At 44.8% G+C, this 26,465-nt stretch overlaps 1 protein-coding gene across 2 annotated transcripts in view; it reads left to right on the top strand.

Annotated features, from left to right (window-relative positions):
* Nucleotides 1-12,193, top strand: part of LOC121278393 (uncharacterized protein KIAA0408-like) — a 29,670-nt gene extending 17,477 nt beyond the window's left edge. For both annotated transcript variants that reach the window (XM_041188770.1, XM_041188769.1), the window contains 4 exons: nucleotides 6,715-7,068; nucleotides 7,162-7,241; nucleotides 8,098-9,541; nucleotides 11,334-12,193. In XM_041188770.1, the coding sequence (XP_041044704.1) occupies nucleotides 6,715-7,068; nucleotides 7,162-7,241; nucleotides 8,098-9,541; nucleotides 11,334-11,516 (2,061 nt within the window). In that variant the 3' untranslated portion in view covers nucleotides 11,517-12,193. The remainder of the gene's footprint in view (nucleotides 1-6,714; nucleotides 7,069-7,161; nucleotides 7,242-8,097; nucleotides 9,542-11,333) is intronic.
* The last annotated feature ends 14,272 nt before the right edge of the window (nucleotides 12,194-26,465 follow it).

Genomic DNA, 26,465 nt, shown 5'->3' on the forward strand with positions numbered 1-26,465 from the left:
TGCACAAGATAGGAGCTCACGGTATTGGGGGTAACGTATTAGCGTGGACTGAGGATTGGTTAACACATAGAAGACAGAGAGTCGGGATTAATGGGTCTTTTTCAGGTTGGAAAGACGTAACTAGTGGAGTGCCACAAGGATCAGCCCTAGGGCCTCAATTATGTACTATCTATATTAATGACTTGGAGGAGGGGACAGAGTGTAATGTATCCAAATATGCTGATGATACAAAAAGAGGTGGGAGGGCATGTTGTGATGAGGACATAAGGAATCTGCGGGAGGACATAGACAGGTTGAGTGAGTGGGCAAAAACTTGGCAGATGGAATTTAACGTAGGAAAGTGTGAGGTCATGAATTTTGATAGGAAGAATTAAAAGGCAGACTATTATTTAAGTGGAGAGAGACTCCAAAAATGTGCAGCACAGAGGGATCTAGGTGTCCTTGTGCATGAAACACAAAACGTTAGCATGCAAGTGCAGCAAGTAATGAAGTAGACAAATGGAATTTTGGCCTGTATTGCTAGGGGGTTGGAGTTTAAAAATAGGGAAGTCTTGTTACGACTGTACAGGGTGTTGGTGAGGCCACACTTGGAGTACTGTGTATAGTTTTGGTCCCTGTATTTAAGAAAGGATAAACAGGCATTGGAGGCAGTTCAAGAGATTCGCTAGGCTGATTTCTGGGATGAAGGGGTTGACATATCAAGAACGACTAAACAGGTTAGGCCTTTATTCATTAGAGTTTAGAAGAATGAGGGGTGATCTGATTGAACTGTACAAGATTCTGAGGGGGCTTGACAGGGTAGATGTTGAGAAGATGTTTCCACTTGTGGGGGATCTCAAACTAGGGGACATAGTTACAGAGTAAGGGGGACACTCATTTAAAACTGAGATGCGAAGGAATTTCTTCTCTCAGAGGGTAGTGAATGTCTGGAATTCTCTGCCCCAGAGAGTTGTGGAGGCTAGATCATTGAAAGCATTTAAAGAGGAGGTTGATAGATTTTTGAAATATTGGGGAGTTGAGGGCTATGAGGACCTGGTACGAAAGAGGAGTTGAGGCCTGGGGCTGATCAGCCATGATCTTATTGAATGGCAGAGCAGGCTTGAGGGGCCAAATGGCCTACTCCTGCTTCTATTTCTTATGTTCTTAATTTTCCAAAATTCCCTAGATTCGGGGAAGGTTCCATTGGATTGAAAAATAGCAAATGTAACTCCTTTAATCAAAAAGGGAGGGAGACAGAAAGCAGGAAACTTTAGGCCAGTTAACCTAACATCTGTCATAAGGAAAATGTTAGAAGCTATTATTAAAGATGTTATATCAGGACACTTAGAAAAATTCAAGGCAATCAGGCAAAGTCAACATGGTATTATGAAAGGGAAGTCATGTTTAACCAATTTATTGGAGTTCTTTGATGGAGTCACATGTGATGTGGATAAAGCGGAACCGGTGGATGTACTGTACTTAGATTTGCAGAAGGCATTTGATAAAGTGCCACATCAAAAGTTATTGCAGAAAAAAAACTCATGGTGTAAGGGGTAACATATTGGCCTGGTTAGAAGATTGACTAGCTCACAGGAAGCAGAGAATTGTCATAAATGGGTCTTTTTCTGGTTAGCAGGATGTGAAGAGTGGTGTACCACAGGGATCAGTGCTGGAACCTCAACTGTTTACAATTTATATAAATGACTTAGATGAAGATACTGAAGGGATTTGCTGGTGATACGAAGATAGGTAGGAAAGTGTTAGGAAATAGACATAGCTTAAGTAAATTATATTGGTATTTGTTGGTGTTAGGAATGAGTTTTAGCTTTAAAATTTAAGTTTGATTTGTATTCCTGTATTTGTGTGTTAAGAAAAAGGTCAAGTTAAGTTTTAGTTTCATTTCAAAAGGTGTCTGCATTTCTAATGAGTTTTACGACTGTAAGAGAGGTTAAGCATACACAAAAGTGGAAAAACCTGGGCTGTTGCCGAGCTACAAGGGTCCAGAGAGGCGGGTCCCTCCCACAGACAAACACACAAGAAACTAGAAACAGCAGTTTGATTTGGGAAGCTGTTTGAGTTCATTTGGTTTTGAAAGTAGCTGCCAGGAGATACTAGAGCAAAGAGGACTGTTGGCAGTCCCAAGCTAAAGAAAAGTCCAGTGGAACAGGAGAATGTCCCAAGCAGACCTTCTAGTCAAAGGAACCTGGAAAAGGTTCTGTTAATGAAGCTGAGAGTGAGGGGCAGAGAGAAAGGCTCCAAGCTTCAGGTTTAAAGAAACAAAAGCTGCAGAAAGCAGATTTAAAATGAGATCAGCTTGCAAGAGGCCAGAAGGTCCAAAGAGACAACTGAAGGTCTATTATTCTTTGCTATGGGCATGTGAAGCAGTGATACTGTTGACAGCTGAGTCAGCGAGAGAGAGTATGTGGAAGACTTTTTTTTATTCGTTCAAGGGATGTGGGCATCGCTTTCATGGCCAGCATTTATTGCCTATCCCCAATTGCCCTTGTTCAGAAGGCATTTAAGAGTCAAACACTTTGCTGTGGGCCTGGAGTCACATGTTAGCCAGATCAGAAAAGGACAGCAGATTTCCTTCTCTTATGGACATTAGTGAACTAGATGGGTTTTTATGACAATTGGAAATGGTTTCACAGTCATCATTAGACTTTTAATTCCAGATTTTTATTGGAGTCAAATTCCACCATCTGCCATGGTGGGATTCAAATCCTGGTCCCTAGAGCATTACCCCTAGGTTTCCAGATTACTGGTCCAGTGACAATACCACTATGCCACTGTGCCCCCTAGTTTCCTGAGGGGTCTTGAGCTAATGGATGTGGAGAGGATGTTTCCTCTTGTGGGAGAATCTAGAACTAGAGGTCACTGTTTAAAAATAAGGGATCGCTCATCTAAGACAGAGATGAAGAGAAATTTTTTCTATCAGAGGGTTGTGAGTCTTTGGAACTTTCTCCTTCAAAAGGCGGTGGAAGTAGAGTCTTATTTTTAAAGCAGAGCTAGATAGCTTCTTGATTGACAAGGGGGTGAAAGGTTATCGAGGGTAAGCAGGAATGTTGGGTTAAGGTTACAATCAGAGCAGCCATGATCTTATTGAATGGCAGAGCAGGCTTGAGGAACCGAGTGGCCTACTCCTGCAACTAATGTTTTAATGCTTAACTTCCTGGTTTATTGTCTTTGAGAATACTTCAATGTTTATCCTGCTTGATGACATCATTGTTGCCGAATGCATGGATGTTGACTCGATGCCGGATTCAAACTGATGTCATGAAAGGGGACATCCATCTCACAAAGAGGGTATCTTTCTTCAAGTGCAGTGGGGAGCGTTTTGCCATTGACTGCGGAATCCATTGTTATACAAATTCTTATCTAGATTGCAAGTCAGTTCTTTTTAATCACTCAGACCTTAATTTGTCTTCATTTTGCTGTAAATTTCCCTTCTCTTCACCACTTATATCGCTAAAGGCTTGTTCAAGTAGGAATATTTTTAACGCACAATGGGATTTACCATTTTTCAAAAGACTTAGGCCGGAATTTTCTGGCCCCGTTGATGTTGGGCATCATGGCAGGCAGGGTGGGACAGAATGGCGAGAAGGCTAAAAATCGGTTCTAAGCCGTTGGAAAACCAGCTTGCGATTACCCGCTCCACACATCGATGGTGGGCCGCGTTTCCAGCCACCGCACATTCAGGAACATCATTTTAATACATTTGCATCTAATTATAAGCCCTGCCCACTGGAATAACTCCATGTCACATTTACCACCCACTTCTGTTTAGCTGGAGCTGCTGGGGTCACAGGTAGAGGGGATCCGGATGGGCTACACACTTACGGAGTCAGCTGGATGGATGGCCCCAGAGTGAGCACCTGCTGATCCTCTTCCCTATGGGTGCCCGAGGGCCCAGGGGCTGACTCCTTGAGAAGGGGAACCTGGAGTGAGATGGAGCTGCCCTGAACCCTCTCGCGTTGACATTTTTGGAGGCTAACGATGGCGATGGAGTTCAGTCCATGCAGTAGTGTAGGACCGATGCCCTGGAACAAGGTCTCCATGGTGGCCGCCATCCCACTACTGTTGACCTCACTGCATTGGCATGCCGGCACTATCACCTCAGACTGAAGGCGGAAGGACTCCCCCATCATGCCTTGAAATCTGAGGAGTGCAGTGGACATCCCTTCCTGATGTTCCCGAGCTTGCCTTTGCAGCTTCAGCAACTGAGCTATGACTGAATCCAGTGACTCCTCGTCTGACTCAAACACAACAGATTTCTAGCCTCCAGCAGCCGTCCGAATGCCAGAAACCTGGGAAGTCCCTGCGTGATGTGTTCGGCAGGCTGTGACCCTGAGGCTATTCTAGAACTAGGTCCCAACGAGGTGTGTGCCTCTGCACTGGTGACAGGTCTGGGTGAGTGCTGTGACGGGTCTTCAATGAGGGTCTCATCAGCTTCTTCTTCCGAGGTGTCTTTGGGGCCTAAGTCAAGGACATGGGCTGGGGAACCCCCTTGGCTGCTTCCAAGATGTACTTGCGAAAGCAAGGAAAGATATTTAGTGCATAGCAGGGGACTGGGGAACAGGGAAACTGACTCAGCATGATGTCTGATGAATGTTGCACTGCTGGATCCTCTCTTGGTTGAGCACTGCTGACCTCATTGTCAGCACAGGAATGGTCCAGATCGTCGCTGGCCAGCTGGATAACTCTATTTTCAAAGTCTGTGAGGGCCTAGGTGTCAGGCATTCCTCCAACAGTCTGCAATCTCTCCCTTTTGTTGTGTGCCAGCTTGTCCTGCATGAAGACAGATGGAGAGAATGTAAACAGGATACCTGCCAGGCCACTTGAGAAGGATGCCTGGCATGTGTGGCTGGTGAGTGGTGCCACGGATGGGATGAGGACATCATCTGCAGGACAGATGAAGCTGTGTGTGAGAGAGTGAATGGTGATGTCCCTTGAATTGGCAGTGAGTGAGATCCCTGTAGATGTGTGATGTGTTTGTGAGTGTGTGAATTGAGAGTGATGAGAAGAGTGACTTACCCTGGCAGAAACAGGGAGACCATTCATCCTCTTTCACCACTGGGTGGCTGCCCTCTTTTGCTGGATGTTGGTGCTGCCACCATCTCGCATGCTGGATTGGTGACCTTGCTTGCTGGTCTTTGCCCAGAGTTGGGATAGAGGACTTCATGGCGGGCCTCTACTCCGCCCAGAAGGTGCCTGAGTGTGGCGTTGCTAAATTTGGGGGCAGCATGTTTCCTCCCTTTGGCAACCATGACTTTGCAGCAGCTTCTGATCCCTTAGAGAGTGTAGCTCTGTGCAGGGGCACCCTTTAAATACGGTGCCCGGATTACTAATGGCCTGAGGTGATGGCGGGTGTGATGAATCAGAAGCCATCTTGCCAGTGTGTTTCCCGGGAATGCATTATTAATGATGCACCGGGAATGGGACGATATGGCACAAATACACACAGTTGTGGCCTGTGGGTAAAATGTAATTTTTCCCGCCTGCTATCTTTGTATAATCTGCTATGATTCTGCCCTTAGCTACTCACAAGATCTGGAATATAAATGGTTTTTAATAGACAGAATTATTTCCTCCATTCTTTTAATAGAGCTTTCAGTAAAATTCTTGAGCTACCTTAGCTCCAGTGTGTCACCCTTGATTGATAGAAAAAGTAGGCAACCTGAACATTTCTGGAATCTTTTGAGGCTGTTCAAAAGACCAGCAGATATTGAATTATTAGAAATAAAAGGGATCTGAACATCAACAATATGGATAGGCTTACTCTTTATGCTTCTGAAAACAGTACATAATGCAAAATCATTGAACATGGCACTGGCATTCACTACTTGAAGGACTTAAAATGTATGAGTTATTTTATTAATTCTTAAGATGTAAGAGTTGGTGGCAAGGCCAGCAATTATTACCCATCCCTAATTACCCTTGAGAAGGTGATAGTGAGCCACCTAGTTGAAGCACTGCAGTCCATGTAGTGTAGGTACGTCCACAGTGCTGGTGGGGAGATTGTTCCAAGATTTTGGTTCAGCGAGAGTGAAGGAATGGCAAATAGTTCCAGGCCAGGATGGTGTGTGGCTTGGAAGGGAACTTGCAGATGATGGTGCTTCCATGTATCTGGTGCCCTTGTCCTTCAAGGTGGTAGAGGCTGTGTGGAAAGTTGCTGCAGTGCATTTTGTATGTGATGCATACTGCTGCCACTGTGCACCAATGGCAGAAGGAATGAATGTTTCAGATGATCGATGGGTTGCTTGATTGAAGCAGGTGGATTTGTCCTGGGTGATGTTGAACTTTTTGATTGTTGTTGCAGTTGAACTCTTCCAGCCAAATGGGGAGTATTCCATCAGACTCCTGACTTGTGCCTTTTAAATGGTGGGCAGACTTTGGGGAGTCAGGAGGTGCATTCTCGCCAAATAATTCCCAGCCTTTAACCTGTTCATGTAGCCACCGTATTTCCGTAGCTGGTCCAGTTAGGTTTCTGGTCAATAGTGACTGCTTCTAGTTTTTGATCTAGTCTGGACTCAATTTCAGGTTCTGGAAGTGAAAGGATGTTACGGCAACCAATGACATCACCTAAACCATAATGGTGAATGAACTGAGCTTGGGCAGGGCGCCGTGTGATCATTTTAGTTCCATTTGAGAACTATTGAATAATAAATATTTGTTATATACTTGTTGAAACAATACATGTTGTATTAACATAATAATTCTTTTTTAAATCTGCAGATTTATTGGGATGTAAATTCAAGACAAGATGGTAAATTGAATGGACAGAGAACTGAGCAGAGACAAAGAGAAAACACAAGAGATGATTGGGTACTGCTCAATTTACATGCCTCCAGTTCTGAATGCAATGAGCAACATGATGAAAAAGACCAGAATTGTATGAACAATACAAGGGCCCATGGTGCAGGGATGGAAGATGTTTTAAATGATTCAGATCAAGGCATAGGAAATAGTGCAACTGTTCCATTGTTTATTGAGGAATTATCACTTGAAAGTTTAGAGGAAGATGGTAGCAGCCAAAATTTGAGAAATATACAGAATGATAAAAAGAAATTCTCCAGTGCTCTGAATGCAGTAAGTCCATTTCTATAAATTACAGTGAGTTAAGTACCATGTCGTTGACATTTGGGCACCTACACCTTACATGTTTTCTTATTATTTTCACAGGCTTTACAAGAAATAGCAAAAGTAAGTGAAGAATTGTGCAGTTACCAAAAGGACGTCCAGAAAAAAGTGAGCCACAGAAGGTACCAATATATCAGAAACATTTTAAGTTGCAGTTCCTATTTATTCACAGTGTGTAGGTTAAAATATCAAGGATGAAAAAAGATGGGACAGAATATTTCATGGGCAGAAATGGGCTGAATCATATCTGCAGGACTTTCTGCCAAGGTGCAATGTACTGTGAGGATAGGCTGGCACATCCAGCATCCTACATGAAGTTGACTCAAGCAAAGCCTCGGTTTTGAAAAGAGTCACTTGAGATGGGACACTGCATTAATGCAACGTACCATAATGGGCTGGCATTAACTTTGGCTGGGGGCAGTTGTCTCTTACTTTCATCCAACTATAGAGCCTACTAAAACTCGGGTTGAGAGTTATGCAGATGGGGACCAAGGCGGACAGCAGATGATCCAGTCTACTGCGGCATAATGTCTTCGAGCTTTTAATTTCTGTTCCTCATCTGCATAGACCACTGGTGTCCTCTCAAACCCAGCTGGAAGCAGCAGCTGGCCAATGGGCAAGTTCAAGATGTCAAGTGGCAGGAAGCTGCTGCCAAGGACTCAAAGGAATAGGTCCCAGTGCTTAGCTAAATGGGGGTTCAGGAGGGCATCACACTTAGAGGAAGAGGTCAGTAGCCAGTTTTCTTTCTAGAACCTGGAAAAAACACTGCTCCAGACCCTGCAAGGAAGGTAAAAGAGAAAAACAAAACCACTTATCACTTTGGGTATCCTCTGACACAGGCTCCTCCCCACTAGCTTGAACCAACAGGGAAGCCACAATAGCTTACCAAACTGAATTATTAAGAGAAAAAAATGTAGTTAATAATTTTAAAGCTATCAATCACATAGACCATCTATGTTATGTTTTTTTTTAAACCAGAACAAAATCAGTTTCATATCTGCAAGAATGTAAAGAGAAACAAAATGAAAATACACTTTTAAGGAACGAAAGCTCCTGGGATGAGAATAGCTGCGTGTCAAATGACATACTTAAAGCATTAAGCCCTACACTCTCAGAATACCAAAAATGTCCTGAAGAGCTACATAATGAGAAAAACTGGAGTCACTCCAGTAGAGATAGGCATGGAATTTCTCCTGGAAATTCAGGAGGAGATGGCCTCAATGTTGCATCTTCCTCAAGGAGAAAAGCACCACCAGTTCCACCAAGGACATCCTCATGGTACCTTGCAAACTCATTTTTAACATTTCCACTAGATCAGGAAGATGCTGTGAAGGAAGATAACAGCGACTACACAACACAAAATCACATTGAGGAAAAAAGTTACAATTGCCCTTACGTTCTGAGAAAATGTGAAGCCTCATTGCAGGAAAATGAACAGAAATCTTTCATTGGTGGAAGACATTTTGAGACTTTAGCAGCACAAATTAAATGTGACATGGAGCCTAAATGCAATAAAAACAATAACCACAGCAGGTGGTCATCTGATGTAACCAAACTTGGCTTCGGAACTGGAAACAATTACTTTGGTTCAGCAGTAAAAACGTTTTCTTCCGATAACAACATAATGTTTCCAACGCAGCAGCAGAGCCTGGATGGAAACTCTAACAGTGGACTTAGGCAAACAAAACCTCTGTCGCCAAAATGTAATCTAACAGAGTGTAACTTTGCAAGCTCTTCATCAACAACAGGAGTTTGTAGTACCAGTAGTGTGTTTGTACAATCCACATTAGATGTGCCTTCAACACAAACTGGTACCTTCAGAAAAGCTGCTTTAAAAACTGAAAGCTATGATCCTGTTGTCTATGGAAAATCAGTGGAATTGGCACAGATTGAGGCAGGATCTAGCTACCCAAGATCTAACTTCTCATTTCGCTCTGCAGGGAACGTTCATGCCACCAAACAATTTTCTTCAAAGCATACTGGTTCAGCTTTTAGACCTTATGTTTCACCTTACCTCACTAACACAAACATAGCGGGACAGGATAAGCAGAGCAGTGGATATCCTAGTTGGATGACTGACAATGACAAAAGCAAGATGTTTGACAAGGTTGACTTGATTCCTAATAATTTTTCCAAACCAAAACCGTCATCGTATGCAAAGTCCAATTTTGATCTTGTCCGAACAATATTGAGGAACAATGAAAGACCAGCAAGTCCTTCTTTTCATGTGAAGAAAAAGGTTGCCAATTGTGCTGATGGCAGAACAAAGCCACAGACATCTCATTCTGGATCCTTGCATGAAAATCCAAATAAGATCACTCACCTTTTTCAAATACTTCACCTAGATCAAGAAAAACCAGAGGTAAGGAAGAAATCAGGACCATCCCGATGTGTCTCAGGGCAGCAAGCCTCATTACCTGTGGTAAGCAAAATGAAATTATTTGACAACAGTGCAAACCAAGAAGGTTTCTAGCTGTAATCCTCAATGGTAATTGTTGTTAATGTTGCTCTTCTAATTTTAAATCTGTTTTTCTTCCTGGTCAACACGGGATCGAGGCAGGTGCCTGTTCTCAAGCCTCTTTGCATGAGTATGACCTAGTGTGGTTAACCTCCTGTTTTTTTTAAATTCGACCTATGGTGAACTGTCTATTGTTTACTATTTAATTACCATTGAATTTATCATTTATTATTTAAGTTTGAATGTGTTCATATATGTGTGTACTCCAACTTGCTCTATTCTGACATCTGCTAAGCATCAGCTGATCCAAAATGCTTAGGCACAGACCAAGGAAAATCCTCTGATAGCGTTCTTTTCAATATTAAACCAAATAGAACCATAGAAGTTTACAGCACAGAGAAAAACCCTCATCAACCCATTGGGCAGGATTTTATACGTTGGCGAGCAGGGGCGGGGCCAGTTTGCCGATACGTAAAATGACGCGTGGTGACGTCGGGGGGAACTCCCGATGTCACGCGCCCCATTTAAATTTTCAGGAAGGCGGGGGCACAGTGAAATCAGCTGCGCGCCCGCCGACCTGTCAATGGCTAATTGAGGCCATTGACAAAGGCAATTAAGTAATTAAAAGGACCTGCCCGTCCAACCTTAAGATTGCTGGGCAGACCAGGAGCCCCGGCGCGATTTATGAAAAGCATGAAACCTCATCCATGGGCGGGATGAGGTTTCATGTAGCTTTTTAAAATTTTTAATAAAGTTTTTGTGAAAATTATGGACATGCCCCAATTCATGTGACATTGTCACATGAGGGGACATGTTAGGGATATTTTGTTTTTCTATTTTTAGGTTTTTGACATTTACAGCCGATATCCCTGAGACTGCACTTAGTCTCAGGGATATGAGTCCGCTCTAATGTGCACATGCACAAAAGAGCGCACTCGATTTTGGGATTTCTCCCCCCCGCCCGCACAGGAAGTGCATAGCGTTTCTGTGCGGTCGTCACGTTGGGTGGGCCTTAACTTGCCTGCCCACATAAAATGGCACCATGTCCCCAATCAGGGCACCAATCAGAAGCGCACCTGTGCATGCCCACCATTCAACTTCTTCCCCCAGCAGGGGGAAAATTCAGCCCATTGTGTCTCTGCAGGCTCTTTGCTGAAGCAGTCCAAAATTAATCCCACTAACCTGCTTTGCATCCAAGGTGTTTTATTTTATTCTGCTTCAAATGTTAACCTACTTTCTCCATAAAAGGTGCAATGGTCTGTGTCTCAAACAGCCCCTCTGGCAGTGTATGCCATGCTCCAACAATCCTCAGTTGCTTCAAACCCCTTTCTTCAATGTGTGCCAATTCTAAATTAATAGCCCTCTTCACTGATGCCTGAGTCAGAGAAAACAATCTTTCTGTATAAACTCTGTCAATATTCTTCATAATTTTATAAACCTCTATGATTTTATAAGCCTGCTGTTCCAGTGGAAATATTTCCAGCACCTTGAGCTTCTCCTAACAGTAGCTTTCCATACTTTGTGCCATCCTGTGAACCTATAGTGTATGCATTCTATATTAAATGCCCTTTCTATAAGGAGAGTGTCAGTACCAACACACAGTACTGTAAGTAGGGCCTAATCAATGTTTTTATAAATTTGCCATGGTGTGCTGTATCATATTGATAGTGTTACATCAAATTTTATAATATTATACTGGATGTTGTAGAATTGCAGTAAACTTTTCTTAATGCCTTTCAAAACATCTTTCTTTCAGACCTTGCCAACTCTGACAATGAGTTTAAATGGGATGAGCTTTTCACGTCCTGCAAGACCACAGAACCGCCGCTTACCATCACGATGGGCAACAAGATCATCATCTGCACCAGCTGTACATAACAGAGCTGCACAGAAATGCGAACAAGCTTTCATATTTAACATAAAAACTTCAGTCATATAACATTTCAAAGTGACAGTGCGGGTTATGCTGCATTGACTTTCTTAAATGGTAGTACTTTTTAATCCTGCAAAACATCACACAGCAAGCGTCCTACACCTGATCTCAACATGGCTTAAGAAGGAAAAGTTTGTTAAAATTATGACCGGTAGTCTCCAGTACTTGCATTGACCATCTGAATCTGTACACTTTGCATATCTGTAACAATTAAATTATGTCATTACAAGTTTAATTATTTTACAATGTGTATTTATTAGTTAAATAGTGAATGTTTATTTTACAATGTTTACTGTACAATTCTGTATTTTGTTGTAAACTTGTATATCAGCTGTATTCTATGAGGAGCAGAAAGCTCAGTTATTTGCATGCTAATGTGTTTGTATATGCATGTGTAGTTGAAACTTGCAATGTCTGTGGGCATTTTGGTAACACATGACATCTATATTACCTGCTTATGATCAGGAGCAAGTTTCCTTCCAAGCAGGTCTTTTTTTTCCATTATTACATGTGGATGTATAAAACAGAGCAATGAGTCAGCCTCATAATTTCATTTTAAATGTGTCTTGACATTATTACTCATTTAAGGCACTTTGAAGAACGAAATGTTGTTCTTAGTTAAGCCTATTCCCAAATGTAAAAAAAAAAGCAAATGTACAATATTAAAAATAAAACTGGCTGTAGTTCAGGTATTTAAGATTTTTATATTGTAATTCTGCAGTTGAATTTTACATTATCCTATAATGCTTCTCATGGTACCCTGAAATGCACTTCCAGCTGGGAACCACTGTTAGTAAAATTGGCCACTTTGTCATGATGGTAAATTATCCAAAGCCAGGGAATGTCAAAGTTGTTACTCTGTACAGCTCTTTTGCTTTCCTCCTGGAACATTTTCAATGCAAACCTCAAAAAGGCAAGTTGTAATACACTTGCCTGACATGCCCTTTTCTCAAAAACTCTATGCTTAAGGCTTTTTGAGTATAATTGCACAGCTAACTCTGGGATTTTTTTTTCTTTTCTGTGACCTTGTTGCACCTGAGACCTAGGTTGAGACTAACCATTGTGGTATATTTGCAGTATAATGTGGATAAATGTGAGGTTATCCACTTTAGTGGCAAAAACAGGAAGGCAGATTATTATCTGAATGGCTATAAATTGAAAGAGAGGAATGTGCAACGAGACCTGGGTGTTCTCGTACACCAGTAGCTGAAGATAAGCATGCAGGTGCAGCAGGCGGTAAAGGAGGCAAATGGTATGTTGGCTTTCTTAGCGAGAGGATTCGAGTACAGGAATGGGGATGTCTTGTTGCAATTGTACAGGGCCCTGGTGAGACTACACCTGGAATATTGTGTGCAGTTTTGGTCTCCTTATCTGCGGAAGGATGTACTTGCTGTAGAGGGAGGGCAGCGAAGGTTTAGCCGACTGATTCCTGGTATGGTAGGACTGATAAATGAGGAGAGATTGATTCGGTTAGGTTTATATTCGCTGGAGTTCAGAAGAATGAGGGGGGATCTCGTCGAAACCTATAAAATTCTAACAGGACTAGACAGGGTAGATGCAGGAAGGATGTTCCCAATGGTGGGGGAGTCCAAAACCAGTGGTCACAGTCTGAGGATACGGGGTAGACCATTTAGGCTTGAGATGAGAAATTTCTTCACCCAGGGAGTGGGGAGCCTCTGGGTGAGCCTGTGGAATTCGTTACCATAGAAAGTAGTTGAAGCCAAAACATTGGATGTTTTCAAGGGGGAGTTAGGTATAGCTTTTGGGGCAAAAGGGATCAAAGGGTAAGGGGAGAAAGCGGGAGCAGGCTATTGAGTTGGATGATCAGCCATGATCATAATGAATGGCGGAGCAGGCTTGAAGGGCTGAATGGCCTACTGCTCCTAGTTTCTATGTTTCTATTTGCACATATGTGACCAAGAAATACAATTAACACAACAATCTGGGCAGTTTCCAATAAAAGTACCGGAGTAAAAAATGTTTTTGAACTCACTGGGCAGGATTTTCCCTTTGTTGGGCAGGTGGCCGTGAAACGGACTGTCGCCCGCAGTCGGGCTCCCACCGTGATTTCACGCTGGCTGACCAGTTAATGGCCAGCCAGCGTGAAACACAGGCTTATAGTCTCAGCACAGCTGGGATGGGGGCGGCACAGAGCTGCCTGAGGAAGCTGAAGAATTTTAAAATGAAAAATAAAGATTTTTAAAATAAGGAAACGACTCAGTCACATGGAACAGGGACATTAAAATTATGTTTCAAAATTTTTATTTTTTAAAATTACTGTCGGAAACCGCATCCCACCCATGGGTGAGATTTCCTCAAAAACACAAAGGCTGCCTGGCCTATTCGCCCACCCGCCAACCGTATGGTTGGACGGGCAGTAAAAAATAGGATTAAATTAATTAATTAATGGCCTTAATAGGCCTCTTAGTTGTTGGTGGGCGCGCTGCCAACACTTGTGCGCACCTGCTGACCGAAATATTGTCCGAGTGTGCGATGATGTCGGGATGCTTGCCAGACGTCATCATGCACTATTTTACTCCCAATCGGGTTAGATACACGCCCGCCCACAGGATGTAAAATTCTGCCCACTGTGTTGCTTAGTTTTCACCTTCCACTTTGATCCACACACTTTTGTATGAACCAAGCTGTACCAAGGATTGTTGCAAAACTACTGCAGTGATCTTAGAATATATGAAACACTTGAATATGAATATAAACATATGAAGCAAGTGTATTACCAATGACTGAAGAGATTTTTCCACTGCTAAAAAGTTAATATTTTCTTCCCCATTTTCACATTTATGAAGACAGGCCCTATATATACTTATTTCAGATGACATATCTCTTTTGCCTTCTGTAACAAGGCCACCTCAGCTTTAGACCAATAGATGTTACTTCTCTTCCTCTCTTTCCCATTTTGTCCTTTCAAAAAATTTCAATTGACCTTTATCCTACTGATCATTTGGTTTCTATATCTTCTTAAAATGAAATGAAATGACCACTTTTTTTCTTTCCCATGCCTCCCTTAAAAATATACAGTTGGATTGGATTACCAAGTAGACATTTTTTAAAAATCTGAATCAGAAGTTAGAAGAGTGATAACTCTGATATGTTGCACTAATGTCTGATATGGTTTTACACTTCAGAATTGGAAATAATTTCTGACAATTTACAATGCTTATCAGAGTAGGAAGAGCAAACCCGTCTGTAGATGGCTAAGCTTTGAAGTTTATCATCTACTTGCTCATCCAACATTATCAGAGACTAGAGTCTGTAATGATGTAATCCTGCAGCTATCTCATTAGTAACAGTCAGCATCATTGGATATGAAGCTGGCAGAGCACTTACCTTCATTGGCCCCATCAGGATTAGCATACCAATCGTCAGCTAATTCTGGCATGTGGGTTGTTTCTAGGGAATCAAGTCAATGGAAAATAAAATCATGCAGCATTTAAAACAAGCAACTGAAATGATGGAATCTGTTCCCTACCAGGTGGGCAAGGGTAAAATTAACACCCGTTGAATCAGATATGCATCATGTTGTCTTTATTTTAACTGAACTTCTCTGCTGTCAACCATGAATAGCAAATACCAATGTATTAGCAAGGCTAGACATATTTAAGACTGAAGCTGTTACTGCCATTAAGTCACTTCCTGAGCTGAGTTCCCTCTCACTTTCTGGCCTTTCCCACAATACAATTCCCAAATGCCCTAATTTCAATTCATGTTAATGTGGCCAATGGTGCTGCAGATCCTAGTTTCTTGCTTTGATATTTACAATTCACTGGAAGTGAATTTATAAATGAATGAGTTGATACAGGTGAAAGTAAGATGATTCTGAACCTGAAGGACCTGGTGAGTTTTACTAGTGCTACCTGTAGGCTCAGAAACCCATTTTACAGGGGTATTTTTTTTTTGACATTTTACATATACACACCTGGGGGAGAATTTTCTCCTCTTCAGGCGGGCTGTTTGGGAGCGGGCATGGGGCTAATCGCCACCCGTGATCAGCTTTGCATCACCATTTTACATGGGCGGGCCAATTAAGGCCCGTCCAGCGTGAATCACGGCTCCTCAGGATGGCGGGATTGGGCAGGCAACGGCGGGAGTGCAATGACTGCTGGGTCCAATGGCGACCCGGCAGCCTGTTTAAATGAAGCATTGGCAGCCTTGCAAAGGCTGATTACGATGGCTGTATAAGGGCTCCCCAGAGCACTGCTGGAGAGCAGGCCAGGCTGGAGGGTAGAGCAGCAGGGCAGTGTGCCCCTCGGTTTTTTGATGAATGCCTAGCTGTCCTCCTGGAGGAGGTGACAGCATGGCAGGAGGTCCTTGTTCCCAGGAACGGAAGGCGGAGGCCCCACCACCTGACCAAACGTGCCTGGGAGAAGGTGGCCGACATTGTCAGCTCCCATGATGCAGTGCAACGCACGTGGATCCAGTGCTGCAAGCGGTTCCACTACCTCTTGTGCTCGGGAAGAGTGAGTACTGTGTTGGCAGAGGTCGCTTAATACAGCGACCCTCCAAGGCCCCCCCCAACTCTAAGTGCAGTTACGGCATTGAATCCTTCACAGCATGTGTCCCTCACTGGGTGGGCCAGCAGATATTGCCCATGCCTAGTTCACCCTGAGAGAGTAGTGTTGAGATGGGTTCTGCCCCCATAGCATGTGTGTCTTTGACACCCAGAGTACTGTTTTGGGGGCAATCTCAATGATCTGCACCTAGGCAGAGTGCTGGGACTCTGAAACATGTCAAAGTCAGGGTGCTAACATGCTGGGAGAGGAGCTTCCAGGTGGTGGGGCAACAATCCATCTGCTGCCCTTGGTGTTCCACATGCTTGTGCCTCCTTGCTTTGAAAGGTTAGACTGTGTGTTGCCAAATGTGGTGGAGTCAGCATGTGGGCAAGGGGGCGGGGTCAGCCTTGGCTTCTTTGTGTGAGTGGCAGCTGCGGGGTGACAATGTACTGGAGCCCTGCAATGTCCCACTCAGGTTGCGGTGGCAGGGATGCAACCAATGGACTAATCAGTGCTCTTCTCTCCTTTTCAGAAGAAGGCGGCACAAAATGCCACTGTGCGGATGTGCACTGGTGGAGGCCAGGCCCAGTTGACCATTGTGATTAGATATGAGAAGGAGGCGACAGATCTGGAGAGGCACTGGATCCTCTCTGGTCCACTGGTGGTGGGGTGCCATGGGGAGGTAATTTTGCCGAGCACTGAGGTCACCATGTGTGTCCCAGCAGCCATGGCACTGCTGAATGTTCAGTGACTGAAGCTTCCAACATGGGTTGACCATTGATTATGGAAGGATGAGTGCACACTGATCCAGGGGACAGCGATGCACATTGACATTGTCTTCACTTTAACTAATCAAACGTCCTTGTTCTTCCTTTCAGCGTCACCAGAGCAGGGCCAGGAGAAGGCAGAGGAGCCACTTCTCGAACCTGAGGCCCATGAACAATTGGTCTCACCAACATCACACCATCTCTGCCAGGCAGGCACCAGCGCAGATACTAGTACCTCGGTGGGAATTAGATCATCGGCCAGTGTCCCAGGGCACAGCAGTGAGGGCACTTCACACGCTCTTGTGGTGCGGGTGGACATGGAGAGTGCCCATGACACCAGTAGTCAGAGGATTGCAGGGGACCAGGCACATGCTCAGTCAGTGGCTGATGATGTGCCTCTAGAGTTGTCTGTGAGGCAGCAGACACTGTAAGTCCAGCAGGGTATGCGGGAGGATCTGGCAGAGATACATGAGGCAATGCATGGCATGGTCTCCGTGCTGGAGGAGTCCATGCAGAGCATCACCGATGCAATGAGCCTCATGGCCAAGCACCATGGTTCCTCCATGGAGAGATTGGCGACTCTTGTGGAGAGGCTCCTCCAGGAGAATAATCAGGGCTTCCTGGGGTTGCATTTGGACCTGCAAGCCCTCACAGCAGCATTGATCTCAGTTGGTCAGTGCCAGTGTTGGGCTGGTTTGGGCACCAAGTATCCCAGCTCAGTGCCCATCCATCAACGATGAGCAGGGAGGTCCGAAGCAACCTCACGTTGGCACAACAGCTGCCTGTTGCCTCTGCGGGTTCCTATCAGGGTGCTCCGGATGAAGGCAGCAGCTCCTCCACCCCTCTGCCAGTGACCATGGGATCTGATGAGGCTGTGGCGACTGGGGAGATGCCAGCCGTGGAACTGGCCGCTCTCTCCCAGGCGGAGCCATCAAAGGCTCCACGGGCCAGAGGACGGCCGCCAAGTTAATAGAAGCCAACAGGATAGCAGAGTGAGCAGGCTGTCTCAGATGCCAGTGCCAATGAGGGGGGAGCACAAGACATAGCACCCGCAAGCGTAAGCTTAAGGCACACCACAGGTTTCTCACTGGTGCTTTTATGTTGCCCCGCTGTTAGTTCTTTGTGTGATGCGTAACACATTTGTAATTTTTTTTGTACTTCATTTTGTAAAATCATTCAATTTTGATATATAAACACGGCTCAGGGTGACTCCTTCCTTCTGCAGGTGGACAGGAACCCATGATGTTATAAGTGAGTTGTGTGACATTGAGCTTTGTTAATATTCCTACCCAGGCAGATTTGGCACTCAGGTATTGAGTATGGAGCCTGCAGCCCAGGCTTGTGTTGGAGGTCCATCTGTGGTGTGCTAGCTGAAGGTTCATTGGATTCAAGCCTTCCGGGTGTCCCTGCCTCCCTGGAGTGTGCTCGGGTCAGTGTCTACCCCTCTCAGCATTTCCCTGTGCGTGCTCATCCTCGGACCCACTACTGGACTCATCGTGTGCAGCCGGAGCACCTGTGTCTACATCTTCATCGTCCACAGTGCCCCCCTTTCCAGTGCCAGGTTGTGGAGAGTGCAGCATGCAACCACTATCAGCGACTCATGATCTGGGGGATACTGGAGTGCACCCACTGAACGGTCCAGGCATTGGAAGAGCATCTTGGAGAAGACCAATGCTTCTCTCTACCACAGCACTTGTGGAGGCGTGGCTCCTATTGCTCAGCTTCTTCTTGGATGGCGGAGAGGCGTCATGAGCCAACTTCTGAGGGGATATCCCTGGCACCTGGCAGTGTCTAAGGATGTAAGCGTCATGGGAGCTGCCTGGGTACCTTGCACAGATTTGCAGAATCTGCATCCTATGGTCACACACTATCTGCACATTCATGGAGTGGAAGCCCTTCCTGTTGACGAAGGCACTGGGCTCACCTGCTGGTGCCTTGATGGCCACATGTGTGCAGTCGATTGCACCCTGGACGCGGGGGAAGCTAGCAATGGCCGCAAAGCCTCTGGCTCACTCTGTCTGGCTGGCCTCGTTCCAGCGGTAATGGATGAAAGTCAAGGCATGCCTGAACAGAGCACCTGTCACCTGCTTGACACAAGCATGGACAGCTGACTGGGAGACTCCGCAAAGATCACCCACCGGCCCCTGGAAAGAGCTGGAGGCATAGAAGTTGAGGGCAGCTGTGACCTTCAGCGCCACTGCATGGGGTGTCCACCCACACAGTTAGTGTAGATCTCAGGGCCGATCATCTGACAGATGGAGGTGACTGTCTCCCTGAAACCAGCAAGGCCCCAGAAATGATGTTGTCTCCAGAGTCCTCACCTGAAGCCCGTTACTCCTGTCTAAGCAGCTGTGAAGAGTTTTAAAGCATTCCTGCTCAAACAGGCAGGTAGCAGTAACTTTAACAATTAAATGTCTGGCAAATAACACTCGCAGCCCCACTCACCCCTCTTATCCTGCCCATGGATGAGGTTTATACAAATGTCTCCTACCCGCCTGCCCGTTGCACCCATGCAACATCCTGAAGATTGCACGGGCCCCAAAAAAATCCCTGACAATTGCTGCCTCAAGGGCCTTAAGCGGGTCACTAATTAATGGCAGGTGCGCATCAGGGAACATTGTGCGCCCACCCACATAAATATTGCGATGGAGTGCGGTGATGTCAGGAAGCTTGCCCAACATCACCGCGTGTCACTTTACGCATCGGCATGCAGGGCCTGCCCCCACACACCGACGAGAAAATTCTGGCCCTGGATTTGTTTCTCACTGCTCTGCCAGAGTCAGACAACTACCAGATTGTCACCATTCCACGCCCTCACCCTCCAACTCCCCACCTCCTACCCAACAGCCCAGGCCATTTGAGGATTTTACTGAGGAGACAAGAAGAGTGCACTTCACCAAAGAAGCCACAGAGATCTTGCCTGCACAAGGACCCACAGCCATACTTATCTGCCGGCACTTTTCTGTGTGTATGTAAGTAACCAGTACACACAACATGGATAACATGGATAACATTGGCTCATTTCAGGCATCCACAGGCTATGACTGCAATATCAGCCAGGCTGAAGTACGGGCTTTCATTTAAGATGACTGATACACTTTGATGGTAAAGTCGATTGACAGTAAAAGCGATTGCGGTACACATGAAGAATGACTTTTTTTTAAACAGCCTCGCAAATTGGATGAATGTACCACCAACAAAGATCCTTCACACCTCTTGAGCAGGATTAACATAGAAGTCCATGGTTGCTGGTGCAACTTAGGGCATGGTACCAGAAGAGAGAGAGATACGCTTGCAGGAGAGTTGATGAATTCAACCCCTTTGGCATCACAACAAAGCAGCAGCAAGATAGAGCCATCTAGTTCTGAGGTTGCTGGCTTCCCCAAAATCCAGGTGCAGTTGATGAAATCCACGTTCCTTTGCACACACATACAGAACATCTCCACAACTGCCTCAACAGAAAGGCTTCCTCTTCCATTAACAGATTGTATGAAATAATATACAGAGGATCCTACATATGCTTGCAAATTGTCAAAATGCCTTCATTCTTTTGAAATTTGAGTCTCCTTGGCCACTTCAGGGAAGAAGATCAGATTAGTGCAGGTCTTTTGGGTGATAAAGCCTATCCTTGTTCCTGTGGTTAATTAACCTAGTAAGAGTGGCCCAAACGCTGTTACAAACAAAGTAATCAATGATTAGTTTGATCATTGAACGGAGATGGGCCTCCATCATTGTAGCTTGTTACTGACAGCTTTTCTGAAGCATGTTTGATGCTGCCTGTCATATTTCATTGGTGTACTACTCTGAGGGCAGACTGGAGAGCTGGCATGTGTTGCTCAGTATCAGGCAGGGGAACTCCAGCCATCACCATTCCACAGGCTCTTACTCTGTGAACCCCCCAAAAAGTGGTATGGCTAGTCTAATAAGAAATATCAGAACTTGAATGCCCGGAGGGACAGTGCAGAATGCATTGTAAATGCAATAGTCGGAAAGCTGTTTTCCAGGTTGCTCTCTATTGTCACCGGAGTTACAATCTGTGTTTCCATGCAAGTTGAGCCACCGACTGGCTGTTGATTAGGTGCGGGTCCAGTATAGATTCCAATGAAATATTTTCAATGATTTCTCCTACCCACTGCAGCACTCTTATACTGCTCGACACAACACGTCCCTATCACTCACCCAGCAACACTCCACAGCACTAGGGCTTATGTTTACATCACATTAACTCTCCACTTCATCCACCTGCAACTATCAATCATACCAACCTCACACCCACCTCTCACTGCTCCCACATATCTCCAACTATTCAGATATGGCAGGCACTTCATCCAAGCATAGTGTAACGCAATCACTGACATTCTGCCCTCTCTCTTGCAGGACAAGGTTGCACACAGAAAGGAGTAGAGCAAAGCCAGCAAGGGACAAGGACAAGTGCATCTCCTGAGCCTGATGGAGGAGATGGTTCTCAGCATTGTGGGGTCAACTGCAGTGCAGCCCACAGCATCTGGCATCATTGAAAACTTTAAGGATGAAGGCAGCATCCTGCCTTATGCTCCTTTTTAACTCCAAGCACCCTCGACAGAGGTGATGGGTGTAGTGGTATTGTCAATAGACTAGTAATCTAGAGACCCTGGCTAATGCTCTGGGGATCTGGGTTGGAATCTCACCATCTCAGATGGTGGAATTTGAATTCAATAAAATACCTGGAATTAAGAGTCTAATGATGACCATGAAAACAGTTGATTGCTGTAAAAACCCATCTGGTTCACTAATGTCCTTTAGGGAAAGATATCTGCCATCCTTTCCTCACCTGGTCTGGCCTACTTGTGACTCCAGACCCACAATGTGGTTGACTCTTAAATGCCATCTGAAATGGCTTAGTAAGCCACTCAGTTGTATTAAACCACTAAAAACAAGTCAAAAAGACATGAAACCAGATGGGCTACCAGGCATTGACCTAGGCACTCAATGACAATGGCAAACAACCCTGTCGACCCTGCAAAGTCCTCCTTAGTAACATCTGAGGGCTTGTACCAAAATTGGGACAGCTGTCTCACAGACTAGTCAAGCAACACCCTGACATAGTCATCCTCGTGGAATCATATCTTACAGATAATGTCCCAGACACCACCATTACCATCCCTGGGTATGTCCTGTCCCACTGGCAGGACAGGTCCAGCAGAGGTGGCGGCACAGTGGTATACAGTCAGGAGGCAGTTGCCCTGGGAGTCCTTAACATTGACTCCAGACCCCATGAAGTCTCATGGCATCAGGTCAAACAGGGGCAAGGAAACCTGTTGATTACCACATAGTGCTCCCCCTCAGCTGATGAATCGCTATTCCTCCACGTTGAACACCACTTAGAGGAAGCAAAGAGTGGCAAGGGCACAGAATGTACTCTGGGTGGGGGATTTCAAGGTCCACACCAAGAGTGGCTCAGTAGCACCATTACTAACCGAGCTGGCCTATTCCTGAAGAGCATAGGTGGTGAGGGAACCGACAGGAGGGAAAAACATACTTGACCTCATCCTCATCAACCTGCTACTGCAGATGCAACTGTCCTTGACAGTATCAGTAGGAGTAACGATCGCACAGTCCTTTTGGAGTTGAAGTCCCATCTTCACATTGAGGACACCTTCCATTGTGCTGTATGGCACTACCAATAGTCTAAATGGGATAAGCTCCAAACAGATCCAGCAACTCAGGACTGGGCAATGTTGAGGCGCTGTGGGACATCAGCAGCAGCATTGTATTCAACCACAATCTGTAATCTTATGGCCCAGCATATCCCCCACCCTATTACCACCAAGCCAGGGGATCAACCCTGGTTCAATGAAGAGTGCAGGAGGGCATGCCATGAGCAGCACCAGGCATTCCTAAAAATGAGGTATCAATGTGGTGAAGTTACAACACAGGACTACTTGCATGTGTCATGAAGCTATTAATGAACATAATATTATTAGAAAATATTTTTCTTTTAAAATAGAGGTTTAGTCTGCGGGTGTGTCTTAATTGGATTAAAGGCAGCTAATCTGTGTGCTTTGGTGTGTACTAGTTTTGATATGTAAGAGAGATAGAGTGTATTTGTATTTTTTTGAATAGAGCATTCAAGAAGTGGGGTGAAAACTATCTAGCAGATACCAAGCAATATGTTTATATTACTAATAAAATTGGTACTATGAAACTATTGTTAGAAGAGGCTGGTGATACAATGAAAATTTACATTCAATGGGCGATGGTGTACCTTCAGCAGTTTCGGGTGTGTGGAGCAGAGGCAATGAGATCAAAAGACAGCTGTAAGCCTCCAACTGTCTTCACAGGAATCAAAGTGAAAAGAACTAATTTTGATTTTGTAAGGTAAAAATGCTTTGCCTGCCGTTTGGTTAAGTCTATGGTTACTGTTGCCTTAATAGAGATTAGTTTGGGAATTTGTTAAAAGTTATAATAGTAGAAATTTGTAGTCATGTGTATATATATTTTAAAGTTTGTAAATTAATAAAATGTTTCATTTAGTTTAATGTAAAACCTCAAGAACTGGTGGTCTGATTCCTGAATTTAAAGTCGCATCTCAAACATAATACTTAAAATTATAGGTTATGACAGTTGTTTAAAATTTTCCTCTTGGATTTTTAAATAACTCAACTTTACTAACTGCATCAGTCATAACATATGCAAAACGGCATAGGTGGCAAGTGATAGACAGAGCTAAATGATCGCCAAACCAACGGATCAGATCTAAGCTCTGCAGTCCTACCACATCCACATCGTGAATGGTGGTGGGCAATTAAACAACTCACTGGAGGAGGAGGCTCCACAAATATCCCCATCCTCAATGATGGGGGGAGCCCAGCACAGTGTAAAAGATAAGGCTGAAACACTTGCAACAATCTTCAGCCAGAAGTGTGAAGTGGATGATCCATCTTGGCTTCCTCCGGAGGACCCCAGTTTCACAGATGCCAGTCTTCAACCAATTCAATTCACTCCATGTGATATCAAGAAATAGCTGAAGGCACTGGATACTGCAAAGCCAATGGACCCTGACAATATTCTAGCAATAGTACTGAAGACTTGTGCACCAGAACTTGCCGCGCCCCTAGCCAAGCTGTTCAAGTACAGCTACAACACTAGCACCTACTCAACAATATGGAAAACTGTCCAGGTGTGTCCTGTACACAAAAAGCAGCACAAATACAACATGGCCAATTACCGCCCCATCAATCTACTCTCGATCATCAATAAAGTGATGGAAGAGGTCATCAACAGTGCTATCAAGCGGCACTTGCTTAGCAATAACCTGCTCACTGATTCTCATTTGGGTTCTGCCAGAGTCACTCAGCTCCTGACCTCATCACAGCCTTGGTTCAAACATGAACAAAAGAGCTGAACTCCCAAGATGAGGTGAGAGTGACTGCCCTTGACATCAAGGCAGCATTTGACCAAGTGTGGCATCAGGGAGCCCTGGCAAACCTGGAGTTAATGGGAATCAGGGGGGAAACTCTCCACTGGTTGGAGTCATACCTAGCACAAAGAAAGATGGTTGTGGTTGTTGGGGGTCAGTCATCTCAGCTCCAGGACATCACCACAGGAGTTCCTCAGGGTAGTATCCTCGGCCCAACCATCTTCAGCTGCTTCATCAATAACCGACCTTCCATCATAAGGTCAGAAGTGGGGATGTTCGTTGATGATTGCACAATGTTCAGCGCCATTCACACCTCCTCAGATACTGAAGCAATTCATGTCCAAATGCAGCATGACCTGAACAATATCCAGCTTGGGCTGACCAGTGGCAATTAACATTCGTGCCACACAAATGCCAGGCAATGACCATCTCCAACAAGAGGGAATCTAACCATCGCCCCTTGACTTTCAATGGCACTAATATCACTGAATTACCCATTACTCTGGGGTTACCATTAACCAGAAATTGAACTAGACTAGCCATATAAATTCTGTGGCTGCAAGAGCAGGTCAGAGGCGAGGAACCCTGCACCGAGTAACTCACCTCCTGACTGTCCAAATCATGTACACCATCTACAAAACACAGGTCAGGAGTGTGAGGGAATATTCTCTACTTGCTTGGATGAGTGCAGCTCCAATAACACTCAAGAAGCTTGACAATTAGAACAAAGCAGCTCACTTGATTGGCACCCCATCCACAAACATTCACTCCCTCCACCACTGATGAACAATAGCAGCGGTGTCTACCATCTACAAGATGTACTGCAGAAACTCACCCAAGGCTCCTTGGACAGCACTTTCCAAACCCACAATTATCTAGAAGGATAAGGGCAGCGGATAAATGGGAACACCAACACCTGGAGGCTCCCCTCCAAGTCACTCAGCATCCTGACTTGGAACTATATCGCCGTTCCTTCACTGTCTCTGGGTCAAAATCCTGGAACTCCCTTCCTAACAGCACTGTGGGTGTACCTAAACCACATGGACTGCAGCATTTCAAGAAGGCAGCTCACCACCACCTTCTCAAGGGCAATTAGGGATTAGCAACAAATGCTGGCCTTGCCAGCAATGCCCATACCATGTGAATGTATTTAAAAAATCACCTTGTTATCTGGCATGATGAGCAAACTGCAGATGGAAGAGGTCCATGATAACACCTTTACACCTCACTGCCCTTTCCTCGCCTAAACCTACCGCTTCTAATTTCCTGCTTTCAGATACCTAAGAACTGCCGCCTACCCAGCCACAGCCAAAAGCCCAAAGAAGAGAGAAAGCAAAGCACAGCACAGATGAAGGGGCTCAGTCACTTGATCTGACTCTTGCAGTCACCAGCTCAGAAATTGGATCTGCATGTATCTTGGAGGCTAGTATAGAGTAGCAGAGACTTTGAACAAGTATTTTGTATATGTCCTCATGATAGAAAACACTAAAAATATCCCAAACATAGTAGAAAATCAAGGGGCAAAAAGGAGGGTGGAGATTAAAACAATCACTATCACTAGAGAAAAAGTACTAGGAAAACTAATAGGTCTAAAGGCCGGCAAGTCACCTGGACCTTATGGTCTGCATTTTAGGCTCTTAAAAGATGTGGCTGCAGAGATAGTGGATGCATTGGTTTTACCTGGATCTGCACCTAAAGTGCTGTAAGCTGCAGGGCTGTGGGCTGGGTGCAGGAAGGTGGGATTAGAAAGGGCACCTGGGTGTCCTCGGGCTGGCATGGACAAGATGGGCAGAATGGCCTTCTGTGCTGTAACTTTTCTATGGTTCTATGGTCCTAATCTTCTAAAATTCCTTAGATTCTGAAAAGAACCCTGCAGACTGGAAAACACAATAATCCCAGAAATAGGAGCAGGAGTAGCCCATTGAGCCTGCTCCACTATAAATGTGAGCTTCATCTGCATTTTCCCACCCACTCCCCATATCCTTTAATTCCCTGAGAGACTAAAAATCTATCTACCCAATCTGTAAGCATATTCAATGATGGAGCATAACCATCTTTGGTAGAGAATTCCAAAGATTCACAACCCTTTGAGTGACGAAAATTTCTCCTCATCTCAGTCCTAAATACCCCTTGTCCTGAGACTATGCCCCCATGTTTTAGATGACCGAACCAGCCTCAGTGTCCACCATATCAACACCCATCAGAATTTTATAGGTTTCAATGAGATCGCTTTGCATTCTACTAAACAAGAGAATATAGGCCCTCAGCCTCTCATCAT

This window comes from Carcharodon carcharias, chromosome 5 (genome assembly GCF_017639515.1).
Source record: "Carcharodon carcharias isolate sCarCar2 chromosome 5, sCarCar2.pri, whole genome shotgun sequence".
NCBI lineage: Eukaryota > Metazoa > Chordata > Chondrichthyes > Lamniformes > Lamnidae > Carcharodon > Carcharodon carcharias.